Here is a 13,772-nt window from a genome sequence, read left to right on the forward strand (position 1 = left end):
CCAAAATCTTTCCCCTCTGTCTGCCCGCTTTTCTTCCAGCCACTACTCTGGAGCTGGATTTAACACAGTCAGCCCTGCTCATAGTGGCGTGTCCCTTTTCCCGAGCACTGAAAAGTGTTTCTGAAGCGTATTTTAATGGAAGAGGCTGAGCATCCTTGTATATAAACACAGATCTGTTCCTGCAGCCCCCCACCCAAGAAGGGATACCTCAGCACACAGCAAAAAAGCACATTTTTATTAATTACTATTAATATTCTTTTAAACTCGAGGAGTCTGTTTTTGGATATGGGTGATCCTTGCTCACACACAGCCTCGCTGCTGCCCGGCAGGGACACGGTCCCAGAGCAGCCCTTCGCAATCGCGTCCGAGGGAGCCTTTTCCACCTCCCCCAAAACACAGAGCCTGCCAAGAACAACACGCTCCTCTGGGATGGAGCCGAGACCGGGACCCAAAGACAGTGGCATAGGGAAGGAGTAAAATTATAAACCTCCGTATTTTGAGCTGCTGCAGAGCAGAGCGAGCCATTGCTTTAATGGACTCAGCTGCCTCGTTCCATCCATTGCAGCCTTTTTTTAAGCAACGTCTTGCCAGCGAGCTCCAGGCATAAAATTCCATTGCAAACAGTCCCTTTCCTCTGCTATCCCTCCACAAGGCCCATCGGGGGAGCACCCTCTGCCCTCCTCAGGGATGGGGAGCCAGCGATGCCCAAGAGTACAGGGGGGACAGGGAATGGCATTCCCGCATGCAGGGCTGGCTCAGCTCCCTCCCCAGCCTCCAGCTCCCTCCTCCCTCCAAGCACTTCCAACAAAGGAGCTTCTATCCCTGTCCCCTCCGGCCCCCAAAACGCTGCCATGGAGCAGAAATCCCCCGGAGAGGAGCCAAGCCAGGGGTCACTGGACACAGCCCAGGCGCCCGTACCCTGGCGCTGGGGAAGGAGAGCCCGGCTGCCGGAACGAGCAGAAGGTACGGGAAAAACAAGGAGTCGGTGCCGGCCATAACTGCATTCTCAAATATGGCCAATCATGCTATTTTTACAGGGGCGTATTTATTTTCGGAGGACGCTGGGACAGATTCAAGAGTCTCTTTCTTCAGCCCGGCGGAATTTAAGGATCGGTTTGAACTGGCTCTATTTAAAGGCTTCGCCTCCTGCCCACTTTTCTTAACCCCTTGCACAAGCCTTTGCATTCCAACCCTCCTAAAAACAAAACAAACCCCCCCCAAAAAAACACAACAACAACAAAAAAAGCACCAAAACCACACACCAACAGCACTGCGAATGCAAACCTACAAAGGGCCCCTCTGTAGCAGGAAGCAATCATCATTTCAGGCGATATTGTTAAAGCCGTAAAAAACAACAACAAAAAAAATATCCCTGCCTATCCCACTGCTGTGGTTTAACGGGAGTTTCGGCTGTTAATTGTACAGATCTTTTTAATGAAGTTTTGCCTGCCTGGGAATTGCCGTGACAAAGCCGAGCTTTGCGAGGATCGTGCCGGGGAGACCGGGCGCAACTGAGATGCAGGGAAAGGGGATTTCAAACAACTCTCAGGAAAAGGAAAATAAAAATAATTTTAAAAATAAAATAAGAATGCAATAAAAAAATAATTGGAGGTATCACACACTCCACTCTCTCTGTGAGGGGACACAAATCTGAGGCTTTCTCCCAGTGCGGTAGGAAAGCTCCCAGACAGCATCACAGAGCTTGGTCAGCTTGGAGAGGCCAGAGCTCTGTGCTTCCCTCCTGGGAAAAATCCTACCTGGATTTCAGAAAAGGAAACTTTGGGAGGAGAAACAAACATAGAAAAAATAAAAAATTACTCAATAAAAAAAAAGAATAATTTTAAAAATACCAAGAGCCCACACTCGGTTTGGCTTGAGATTGTCCAGATGAATTTTTGCAAAGATCGTATTCTGCTGCAGTAAGAGGTGGAGGAGAGGGGGGAAAAAATAACCGGGAGGGGGGAGAAAAAAAGGGAGGAAAAAAAAGAAAAGACAAAAGGGAAGGAAAAAAGGTGTTTGCCCATGTGCTTGGCTTCATAGCCCCGTTCACTTTACACCTCTCCTCAGCACCTGGGAAATTGGCACTGCCACCTAGTCTAAAACTAATAAATCTTTTTCCCTCGATTCAGGCTGCTTCCTTCTCTGCAGATGTTGGCAATCAGGTTTGCAAATTTCAAAGTCATTCATCCCGGGCGGCTGGGAGAAAAGCAGGTTTATTATTGCAAAACCTGTCACCCTCCCAACGCCTAAAGTAAACTCCGAGTCACCTCTCCACGCCCAGGGGAAAGAAAGCGGAAAAAAAAAAAAAAATTAAAAATAGAGCCAGAGAGGGAAATCAAACGGTCAGAAATGCTTTGTGTCCTCCCAGGGAAAGCAGCGAGCAAGAGGTGTGGGCAGGAGAGTGCGGCAGCGTCCTCCCAGCAGTGCCGGACTCCGCGAGCCGCTGGGAAAGGGACCTTGGAAAAGGGTTAAAAAATGAAAAACCTCCAAAATACAAAAGTAATTTAAACAAATAAATAAAAAGCTGACTGTGGGAAAAAAAAAATAAACTGCGTATATTTCAGTGTCTACTTTTTTTTTTTTTTAAATGGAGATGCAGCCATGGGGCTCCCCGAGGATGAAGCGCTTTGAGAAGGGGGAAAAAATATAAGGAGGGAGCAGTCATTGCACGCTGAATAGTTTTATTTGCAGGTTTAAAAAATAAAAATTGTGGAGGGGGGAAAAAAAAAAGAAGAAAAAAAGAAAAAACAACATCAAAACCAGCGCTGCCGGGAGACAGCTGGACCTCAGCGGCGCTCGGGCTGCACCGGGCAAGAAATCACCAAAAGAGCCCCATTTTCCCCCTTTTTCCCAGCCCAGGGATGATTTTTTTGGCTGTCCGGGAAGCGCAGCGCCGGGCAGTGCAGTCCCGTCCCTCCGCAACCCGGTCCGCGCCTCTCCCAGCTTTCCCGAAAATCGGATTTATTCCCCGGATTTATTCCGCAGCCGCCGCGGCGGGGATTTTCCTCTGTGCCAACAAAACAGTACGCTCGAAGGGGGGCTTCTATCGCGTAGGCGCGATTTTTTCCCTCGATTCCCCTATTTTTTACTCCATTCCCTTATTTTTCCACCATCACCCTATTTTTTTTCCTACTTCTTCCCCATTCCCCTATTTTTTTTCCGCCAAATCAAAACCACGCGAAGCAGAAAACACTTGGGGAAAACACGCGAAAAACCTGCGAGCGCATAAATATAAAACTATCGTGACGATATTCAGATTTTTTTTTTGGGGGGGGGGGGTTTAAAACCCGATCCCGGGATCGCCGCCCGCGCCCGCGGAGGGAAGGGAGGGAAGGCGCGGGGGGGTCCGCGGAGCCTTACCCGGGTGGGAGTGGAGGCTGATGCCCGATGCGAGGAATTTTCCGGGCTGGAGGGCGGCGGGGAGCCCGGCAGCCATGGGCCCGGCGGCGGGGGCCAGGCGGCCGGTGGCTCCCAGGCGGTGGCTCTCCATGGCCAGCCCGGAGAGCAGCGGAGGGGGGCCGTGCACCGAGCGGGGGGGCCCGAAATCTCGGCCATCCATCATCCACTCGCCGGCTTCACGGAGTCTCCCGGATCGCTGTCGATGCCCGCCACCGCCTTCCCGCCCCCCCCCCCCGCCCCCCACCCCCCTCCTCCTCCTCCCCCAAAAAATCAGATGGTTTTCAAAAATAAGGCGTCCAAGCGTCCCATGGCGCGGTGCAGGGAGCCAGCCCCGGCGCGGCGGTCTCGGTGCTGCCTGCAAAGGAGAAAAAGAAAGGGGAGGTGCGGTGAGCCGATATGCCCCGACACCCCCCTGCTCACAGCCACCCCCAAAATAACCCCCCAAAACCCACCCTCACCTCCCCGGAGTGGAGGGTAAGAGAAGGGGAAAGAAGCGGGGAGGGAAAAAAAAAAAAAAGAAAAATCTAAGGAAAACTTGTGGCAAAAGGCAGGGACAAAAAAAAAAAATTAGGTAGTTAAAAATAACATTTTAAGAATTTAAACTTTTTTCCCAAGAGTTACATTTGTCACGGTCGCAGCCCGGGCCGGGGAGCGCCCGCCCGCAGCCCGGCTCCGGCGGGACCGAGGCACCGCGCTTCGCCCCGGAAAACAAACACACAAATCCCACAACAACAACAGAGGAAAAAAAAACCCCACCCACTCAAATATTTCTTCTCTTTCTTTCTTTCTTTTTTTTCACCTTTTTTTTTTTTTTAGTTCTTTTATTTTATTTTTTTTTCTCCTTTTTCTTTATTTCTCTCCCGCCGCGGGCTCCGGCGGCGGCATCCCTTCCCGCAGCCCCGTTTCTCGCCTCTTTTGGAGCCCATTCCCACGGTTCCAAGCCACCGATTTGGCTTGTTTGGGCTTTTTTTATTATTATTTTTCCTTTTCCCAGCGCCGCTTTCACTCGGGAAAACAAAACCCGTATTATCATTTCCCGGCACAGGAAAAAAAAAACCCAAAAAAAACCAACCCAACCATATATAAAAAACTATCTATATTTATACATGAAGCCTGATGAAAGGCTCCACTCTCCGGCCGTATTTTGCACCGGGATAGCAAGAAGTAATAACCACAGAGGGGATAAAGTGGAGGTTCTCTCCCTCAAAGCCTCCCCAAGCGCTACCGGAGCCCCGGGAGCCGCCGCTCCGGCTCCGCCGCCCGTCCCGGCTCCCGGGCGGGCGCTCCACCGCGGGGGAGGGACGATTAAAAATAAACAAAACAAAGTAAAAAAAAAAAAAAGAAAGAAAGAAAGAAAGAAGGGAGAAATATAAAATTATGTCCCAAAAAATCTCACTGATTTGCTTTGTCGGGGCTTTTAAAAAAATATTTTCGGGTGGATTTCAGAATTACTTAAACCCTGCCTGCGTGGCTGCTCGGGGCGAGCCTCACCCCGGGGACTGCGGGAGCGGCCGGATCCCGGCTGGAAAGTAATCAATAAAGGGGAAAACGGCTAAAAAGGGGCAAAAAGCGTGAGGGATGTGGCGGAAGAGGGGGGGGGGGGGTGTGCGGAGGAGGGGGGAATGGGACCGCCGCCCCGGGGTCGGGGTGCGGATCCGGGAGCGGGTCCTACCTCGGCGCGGTCAGGCCGCCTGGTCGCGGGGCATAGCGGCGGTGCGGGGCTGGGGCGGAGGGTGCCGGCTCGCCGCCCTGCCCGCCGCCCGGCTCCTCCGCTGCTCCGCTCCGCTCCTCAGGGGCAGCAGCGCGGGAGCGACGCGGTGGCGGCCGCGCCATGGAGCGGCGGGGCCCCGCCGAGCTGCAGCATCGCCTCCACAACCCCCCCCCCTCTCCTTTCCCGGGCCGGCCCCGCGCGCGCGGCTCGGCGGCGCTTAAGGGAAGAGGAGGGAGGGGAAAAAAAAAAAAAAAAAAAAAGGGAAAAAAAAAAAAAAAGAAAGAGAGAGAGGTATTAAAAAAAAAAATTAGGGAGAAAAAAATTATTTAAAAAAAAAAAAAGGGGAGCGCGAGCGCGGGGCGGGAGGGAGGGAGGGAAAAAACGGGGGAATGGGGGGAGGGAAAAACGGCGGCGGCGGGGCTATGAAACACGCATTGTTCTCGGCGCGGCGGGGGCGGGCCCGCGGGCGCTTTGCGCCTTCTCATTGGTCGCTCGGGCTGTCACTCAGCGGCGGGTAAACAGGCGGCGGTTTCCAGGCCCCCCGCTCGCCCCGCCCCCGGCGCTCCCGCTGCTGTTTCCAGGCTGCCCCCGCGCTCCCGCCCGGAGCGGGCGGGCGGTTGGCGGGGAGCGGCCGCGGGTCCCCCCGCTCCGAGCGGGGCCGTGAGGGGGGAGCGCCCCGCGACCCCTTTTATTATCTGTGGGGGTTAAATCCTTCATCCCGCCCGGGCAGGGCTGAGGGGGAAGTGCCGCCGGGCCCTCTCCCACGGCCCCGCCGCGGACAAAGCGGCCTTTCAGGGCCGGGGGGGAGCGGGGGAGGGACCCCTGCCCTCCCTGCGGGCCCCGCCCCCCCAAAAAATTCAAAAACAGGGTGAAAAAGGAGCTGGGGGAGGAGACACACACATTCCCCCCCTCTGGATTTTGAGCGGGGCGGCCCCCCTAGCACTGCTCGCCGGCCACACCAACTTTTACTTTTCTTTCCTTTTTTTTTTTTTTTTTTCTTTCTATTTTTAATTTATTTTTCCCTTCCCCCCCCCATTTTTAATGTATTTTTCCCTTTGCGCAGAGCACTCCTGGGGGAGAAGTGAGGGGGACACCCCATCGCTGCCAAACCCACCCCCCGCTTCTTTACTTAATTAAACAAAATTCGGCTTTTATAACGAAAAAGGGGAGGAGAGAAAAGTCTAATTTAATCCGGTATAAATTAAAAGTAATAATAATAAAGCGTTCCCCCCCCAAAAAAAAACCTTGTCAGGAGTTTCGAGACGCCCACCGGGACATCGGCCAGAAAAGAGGAGAAACAGCCCCAAAAATCTGTTTATTTTTAAACGTTCCAAGCAAAAATCGAGTTTGTCGAAAAGCTCTCACGCTGCTCAAGGCCCTGGTTTAACTCGAAAATAATAATAATAAATAATAATGATATATATATTTATGTTTTTATTTATATTTAAGAGCAAAATTGCGTCAGAGGCGAGGGTTCAAACCCGCTGCCTCCAAGGGGAGGGCGCTTCTTTTCCCAGTCTCCTTTAGGAAACCAAAAAAACGGGGGAATTTGGGATGAGGGGGGGGAAAAATATTAATGGTTTGATCGCTTTTATGTGGCTTTAAAAGCATATTTTATAAATGTTTAATGCCTTCACGCCCGGACCTCCCCGCCACTGTCCCCGGGCCGGGGGGTTGGCATGTCATAAATCAGGGAAATGCTAATAAAAAATAGAAAAAAAACAGGTTCGGGCGGGGCTGGGGGGGGGGACAGGCCCCCCCTTCTGCAACTCCAGCCCTTCCTCCTCCTCCTCCTCCTCCTCCTCCTCCTCCCCTTCCCCCGGCCGGGAGCCATCTTGTAGAGCAGCTCCTGGCTGGGGCATCGCTGCTGCAAAACACCCTCCAAAAAAGGAAAAAAAAAGCCACCCTCCAATCTAATATACGCATTTTTTTTCTCTAATTATTATCGTTGTTATTATTGTTATTATTATTGTTATTGTTGTTGTTATTATTTTTCCCTCTCCGGCGCGGTCCTGCGGGCTCGCCTGTTTTCCCAGCGTTTCCCACATGAAATCCCAGCCCCTTTCTTTTCTCCCCATTATTTCCCCCAATAACCCCCCCGCTGGAGCTGGGGACACGCACACACATCGCAGTGTGGGGCTGCGAGTACCCCGGGAAATTTGGGGGGGTGGGGGTGGCGGCCGCTCCCACATTTTTCCCCCCATGCAAAGCTTTGCCGCAGACAGCGCTTTCTCCAAAAATACCGGGTTTTATTAAAAATAAAATCGGGGCGGGGAAGGAGGGAAATGGGGGGGGGGGGGGGGGGGTTGTCCCGCGAGCAGCCGCACCGCGTTTAAACCCCCCATTCCCACTCTCATTCCCACTCCCATTCCCATTCCCGTTCCAATTCCCGTTCCCATTCCCGTTCCCTTTCCCGTCCCCGTTCCCATCCCGGTGCCCCGGGCTCCCGGCAGGTTCCCACGGTGCCGCCCGCCCCCGGGCCGCCCCCCCCGGGGAGGGGGCACCCCCGCCCGCCCTGCTCGCCCTGCTCCGCTCCCTCCGTCTCTCCCCTTGTGCTTTTCCCTTAATTTTCTTTCATTTTCCCTTCCCTCCCCCATCTATTTATTCTCCATTTTGTTCTGTTTTGGCGTTTCTTCCTGGTTAGTTGTTTTTTGGGTTTGTTTTTTTTTCTGTTTGTTTTTCTTCCTTTTTTTTTTCCCCCATTCTTTTCCCCATTCTCTCCCCTTCCCGGACGAGCACGAAATTGCCGGTGGCCGCCCCGGTCCCGGTGGAGGCGGAGGGGAGCGGGCAGGAGGCAGCGGAGCTCGCAGCCCCCAGCCCCAGAGCGGGCACTGCCCCCCCGTCCCGGGATGCAGGTAGGACGGGGGGAGCGGAATCTGGGAGAGGGGGGAGCTGGGGGAGGCTCTCTGGGGACGTGGGAGGCAAAGCAAACCCATGCCCCCCCACCCCCGACCCATCTCTCCCGTTTTGGGGGGCCGCCAAGGTGTGGGGGGGAGGTGGGGGACACTCACCCCTTCGTTGCCAACCCAGCTCTCGACTTTGCACCTGCAGACTGGGCACAAGCCCTGCTGGACCCCATCCCCACCCGCTGGGACCCCCCCCCAAATCCCCTTTTTATCCACCACAATAAACCCCCCCATGCTCCCCATCCTTAGCCGGGGGGGTGCTGTGCATCCTTTCCGCCCGCTGTTTTTAACGTGCTTACTACACGTTTTCAGGGTGTTTTTGGAGCTATATTTAAAGCATGCAGTCAGTGGCTGGATTTAGAAATCCAGGCATAAATCACATTAAAACGCGGACGGCGACGATCCCAACGCGTCGGCAAAGCTTTGCCCTGATTTCATTCCTTCCCCCCCCCCCCACCTCAAAATCAGAATCCTGTCTGACAGCAAGATCCCATCCCCCCCAAATAAAACCCTGTAGGGACAGAGGTGGGATTTGAAGGCAAGGGGGGCCCTGCTGGGGTTTATTTCAATGCATCCGTAGCGATTTATTTATTGATGGGGGGGCTTGGATAATTCCAGAGCCTGGGGTCTCTCCACAGCCCAGCCCCTGTGCCTGCAATGAAGGATCTGCCATCCGTGGGGAGGGGGCTGTGGAGTGGGGGGTCCCAATGAGGAGATCCCCAGGGAAACGGTTTGGGAACTGAGCGAAGAATTTCTGATTAATGACCAGAACAGCTCGGGATTTCGGCTTTCTCCATAAATCCTGGCTGATTATAACCCTTGTGCTCAGCCTGTCAGCAGGCTTTGCGTGGAGGGGGGAGCCCAAGAAATCACCCCCACCAGGGGCTGTACCCAGTGCCTGGCAGCAGCTGGAGGCTGCAGCATCCTCACCATCCCAGCCGGAGCAGGGAAGAAGGGAGAGGGGCTGGGGGTGCACAGAGCTGTGGTTGGTGCCCTCCCCCCATTTCACAGCACTTCTGATCCCCCAGCTCTGGGGTTTGTAAAGACAAACATGTCCCAGATCAGGCTGGTTTAGAATCCAAATACAGACTGGTGGGGTTTTTTCCTTGCCTGGCACAGGAGGGTGGGTATTTATGAACAATCCCACCCTGTTTTCCTGCTCTGCCACCTGTGCACTCTCTTCCACCCCAGATCCCAAGCTGGGACCCCCAATGTCAGGACCTGCCCAATGCTCGGTGTCCTTTGCTTTCCACAACCTCCACCAAGCCCCTGTACTGGGCTTTTTTCACAGCCGGCTCTTGGATACATCAGGCTGGATTTATTTTTTTTTTCCCTTTTACCCAATAATAAGCTTTTTTCATCCAAGATCAGGGGGAAAAAAATAGGCAGGGAGGAGGGCTGACACACACAACCCATAGAGGGCTTTGAGAGGAGCACCAACCCCAAAGCTGTAATTACTGCCTGCGTTTTTTGGCTACGGATCAGCTGCTAAATTGGTTGTAAGGCACGGAAACGGCAGTTACACCTTTCAGCGGAAAAAATGTGGTTTAGTGGAGAAACGTGCATGGGAAACCTCCTCAAAACTGCAGTCCCCATACAACACCCCGCTATTACAGGTCCTGCATTTGGGAGTTTAAAACAATCCTCCATCCAGGTGAGCTGAGCTCAGAATGACAAGACCTTCTGCATCAACAGAGTAAATTGGGGATTTTTCCCTTGATCTGTCAGTTAAATCAAAAATACCCTCCTGGATGCAGGACACGAGCAAGAGAGAGGCAGGAGCATGTGTTATTTTGAGCTTTGATATAAAATAGGTACCCTTGGCTTCAGCAGTTCTCCGTAGCCCAGCCCACTGGAGCTGCAGGTACTTTCATATGCATACAAAACATTCTAAAATGGAAAATATTCACAGCTGCTCTCGCTGTTTTGACAGGGGGGAAGGAATCGTGGGGCATGTTAAGGAGATATTAAAAGCTGTGGTTTGAAGCTCCTAAAGCATTTACTCAGCGGGAGAGCCAGAGAAAGAAGTTTAGAAGTTAACTGCATACTTGTGTGCCTTTGCTCTGTCCTTCTTAAAATTCACCTCTCCTATCTGCTTCTAATTTAAACAAGCAGAGCCCTCCAGGAACTGGAAAATCCAGATTTGCAGCATCTCCCAGGGAAAGATGATTTCCTACGTGCCCCCCCAGCGCGAGGGTCCTGCTGAAGGTTAAACTCATGAGTGCCTTTGGTTTTGCACCAAGTTAATCTCCCCACAAAATAAAAGACTGGGGAAATGCTGGTGAAAACTGCACTGATGTTGCTGGCTGGTCCCCGGCTTGCTCCCATCCCTCTTCCAGAGACAGACATGGATTTCACCACCTCTGCCAGCACTGAATGCTCATCCCCACACCGTGCCCTGGCCTGCTGCAGCTTCCCTGCCTGAGAACAGGGTAAACCCATCCGCCTCCCCGGGGTACATTACTGTGGCTTAAAATTAACACTCACAAATGTATTTTCAAATCCCTTCATGAAAGGCATGAGAAGCGCTGGGTGTTAGCAGAATAGATCCTTCACCTTTTAACAGCTGTTAATTGCCATTAAAACCAAACCTGCACAGTTTTATTGGAGCAGCATCCGAGTTTCCGTGTCGCACGCCGCGCGTTGCAAAGCCCGCGTCCGTCCTCGGTCGTGCTCTCCCGCACGTGCCGGCTGCCGTGACGAGGTGTGGTGGATAAATCCTGCCTCACTGGTGGTTATCCTGCACTTTGGGGCCCTTTGGAGGGTTTCCTGGTGCCAGGATTTTTTCCTGGTGCCAGGGTTTTTTCCTTCGCCATCCTGTGAGTCGTTGCACCATTTGCAAGAAGCTCAATACACCTTCCCTCGACTCGCAGCAGGAAAGAAGATGGGATGCAAGACTTGTTCCCAAAAATACCCCGAGGAAGAAAGCAGGAGCCTGCCCTCGAGGAACTGGGTCCCTGAGGCTGAATCCAGCCCGCAGCTGCCAGCAAAAGCACGTGCTGGGTGTCACAGGGATGGGAATAGCTCCCTGTAACCAATTTGGAGTAAATCCAAGTCATCAACAGGCAGGGCTGGGGAAAGGCTGCCAGCACTGCTCCCCCCAACATCCACAGTGCTGGGGGTCCCTTCCCTGCTGCTTTTGGGGTTCACTGCCCTGATCCCTTCCATGGCATCCTCCCATCACCCTGCAGCCCAGATCCGGCTGGAGAAGCCGAGCACCAGGCAGGGCAGAAACCCTTGAGAAAACGCTGTGGGCAGGAGCCGCTGGCTCCTCACATCCCTCACGGGTGATTTACACATTCCCAAACATCCAGACCCACCCGGGAGTGCCCTGTGCCACCAAACTGCTGCTGCTAAAACTCAGTGAGGTGGATTCAGCAGGGGATGAAGTCTCTGTGACTCCGAGCATCTTGTTAGACCCCAGGGTTTCCTCTCCCCCTGGTCCAGCACACGGAGGGGGTGTCCAGGGCTGGCTCCCAGGGTTATCCCATCTCTTTTCCCATCACCCAGCCCTCTGCATGGGGGAAGGGGTGATTGGACAAGATGAGCCCTTTCTGCTCCACAAAGCTCGTCAGCCAGCGGCACTGGGCTTATAATTATTATTTCCTTAAAGACGAGCCGAGCAGCTATAGACAAAAAAGTCCCCTCTTGTCGGAGCTGGAATTTGATGTCCTAACGACTGTTTTTGTACCGCGCCTGTTAGAGGAAAGAGCTCGGCAGGAGGGGGAAAGAGAGATTTAATTATAGAGCTGCATTGTGATTTTGCACACATAGCTGGCTGTTGTAATCAGGTTACAAGTGTATCTGATTTTCTTCCCTCCCCTCCCTCTTCCTCCTCTTTCTCTTTCTTTTTTTTTTTTTTTTTTTTTCCTCCCCCTTTTTCCTTTCGGTGGTCCAAATTAGTTGCTTATGTTTGGGTGTTGCAGAGGCGAGCTGTTATTTGCCTTCACTGAAGATCTTGATCAAGGGAACAGTGTTTCCAGAAGAACCTCGGCAGCTCTTTGCCGGAGGAAGGCACAGGTTCCCAGCTCCAGCAGAAACCCGTGGGGCCGTGCTGGGCACTCACATCCCACCATCCCAGGGCTCCCTTCCCACCACCAGATTAAAAAGAGACACCCATATATATATATATATAAAAATATATGTATGCACATACATGCTTTACACTCCCCACCAAATTCCTTCACATCCACGACTCCCTCAATAAATTGATGCTCTTGAAGAAGAGGAGGAGCCCATTTTACCTTACCTGAGGCAGGAGAAGAGAAAGGGCAGAGACAAGAACCTGTTTAAAAGAAACTTAATATTTTCCCTATCTGAGGCAAGTGATGCCACACTGGGATTGGGGGATGTTGTTGGGTTCATTTAGGAATCCATTGTTGTCCATGTGAATTCTTTTTTACATTTCAAATAACAGGATTATTTCCCCAGGGGGTAATATCCTGTAATTTGAACACAATAATGGGAATAAATTACTTACTTAGAACTAATAACGACAGCCTGATTCCAATATATATAGGAACTGTAACAGCTTTGGTTAGTTAAAGTGTAATTGTGTCGACGGCTGACATTTTCTTTCAAAGGAATCTGAATGACTTTTAATTAAATTTGCTGGGGGTGGGGAAGAGAGGGAGAGATAGGCTGGGAGATGCGGGCTGCTGAGGCTGCGCTGGTCCCAGCCTTGGTGCCCCATGTCCAGCTTTGCCCCAGGCTGGGTGTCAATCCACGGCTGTGGAGTTTAAAGGCACAGAACAGAGGAGAAGGAAACCAGCACCAAAGCCCCGGAGCCCAGGGGTGGTGGGATGGAGGGGGTGGGGAGGATGAAGAGCACAGTGGGGCTGGGGGGATAGAGGGGATGGAAGGGTGGATCCCAGCCCATTTCCCAGGGCAGTGCCCATATCCTGCCCTGGGGCACCACGGAGTTTCCTCTACCTTTGCTGGGGAATGGAGGAGCTGGCAGAGGTCAGGAGGCACCAGCAGCCAGGCAGGGCAGCTCTGCTGCTCACACTGGAGTCACAGAATGGTTTGGGTTGAAGGGAATCTTAAAGACCATCTTGTTCTACCTCCAGGCAGGGACACCTTCCACTGTCCCAGGAGGCTCCAAGCCCCGTCCAACCTGGCCTTGGACACTTCCAGGGATGAGGCAGCCACAGCTGCCAGAGCCTCCCACCCTCATAGGGAAGAATTTCTCCCCAATATTCAATCTAATTCTGCCCCTCGTCAGTGAGAAGCCATTCCCTTTGTCCTGTCACTCCGGGCCCCTGTCTGAAGTGCCTCTCCAGCTCTCTTGGAGCCACCTTAGGCACTGGAAGGGGCTCTAAAATCTCCCTGGAGCCTTCTCCTCTCCAGGCTGAACATCCCCAACCCAACACTGTTACCTCAGCCCGAGGGTTCTCCAGGGAAGGCAGCTGTGACCAGGGGGATCTGCAGCAGCAGCTGTGCATCCCAGCTCCTCGCCCTCACCCCAAAACTCCCCTGCCAGCCCCGGGCTCTGCACATCTCCTCACCGCTGCCTTCAGTGCCAACCCCTCCTCAGGTTTATTTCTGAATCAGCAGCACGCGAGGTTCCCTTCAGAGGCAGGGAAAAGAAAAAAGCTGCAGTGTGCAGAAAGCCAAGTTCCTGCCCCGAAATAATCTTGGAGAGGAGCGGCGTGCTGCTGCCAGCGGCTCTGGCCTCCTCCAGGACTCATTTTCCTCTGTTTATCTTGAAAATATTTCTGTGCTGAGGTCCCACCCCGCGCGGCGGAGCCCTGCGA

The 13,772-nt window shown here is 53.0% G+C and overlaps 1 protein-coding gene across 3 annotated transcripts in view; it reads right to left on the bottom strand.

The window, feature by feature from the left end:
• Positions 1–3,623, bottom strand: part of TNRC18 (trinucleotide repeat containing 18) — a 54,770-nt gene extending 51,147 nt beyond the window's left edge. For all 3 annotated transcript variants that reach the window (XM_058849294.1, XM_058849293.1, XM_058849292.1), the window contains exon 1: positions 3,361–3,623. In XM_058849294.1, coding sequence (XP_058705277.1) covers positions 3,361–3,562 — 202 coding nt within the window. In that variant the 5' untranslated portion in view covers positions 3,563–3,623. The remainder of the gene's footprint in view (positions 1–3,360) is intronic.
• Between the last annotated feature and the right edge of the window lie 10,149 nt (positions 3,624–13,772).

The sequence above is a fragment of the Poecile atricapillus genome, chromosome 14, assembly GCF_030490865.1.
Source record: "Poecile atricapillus isolate bPoeAtr1 chromosome 14, bPoeAtr1.hap1, whole genome shotgun sequence".
Classification (NCBI taxonomy): Eukaryota; Metazoa; Chordata; class Aves; order Passeriformes; family Paridae; genus Poecile; species Poecile atricapillus.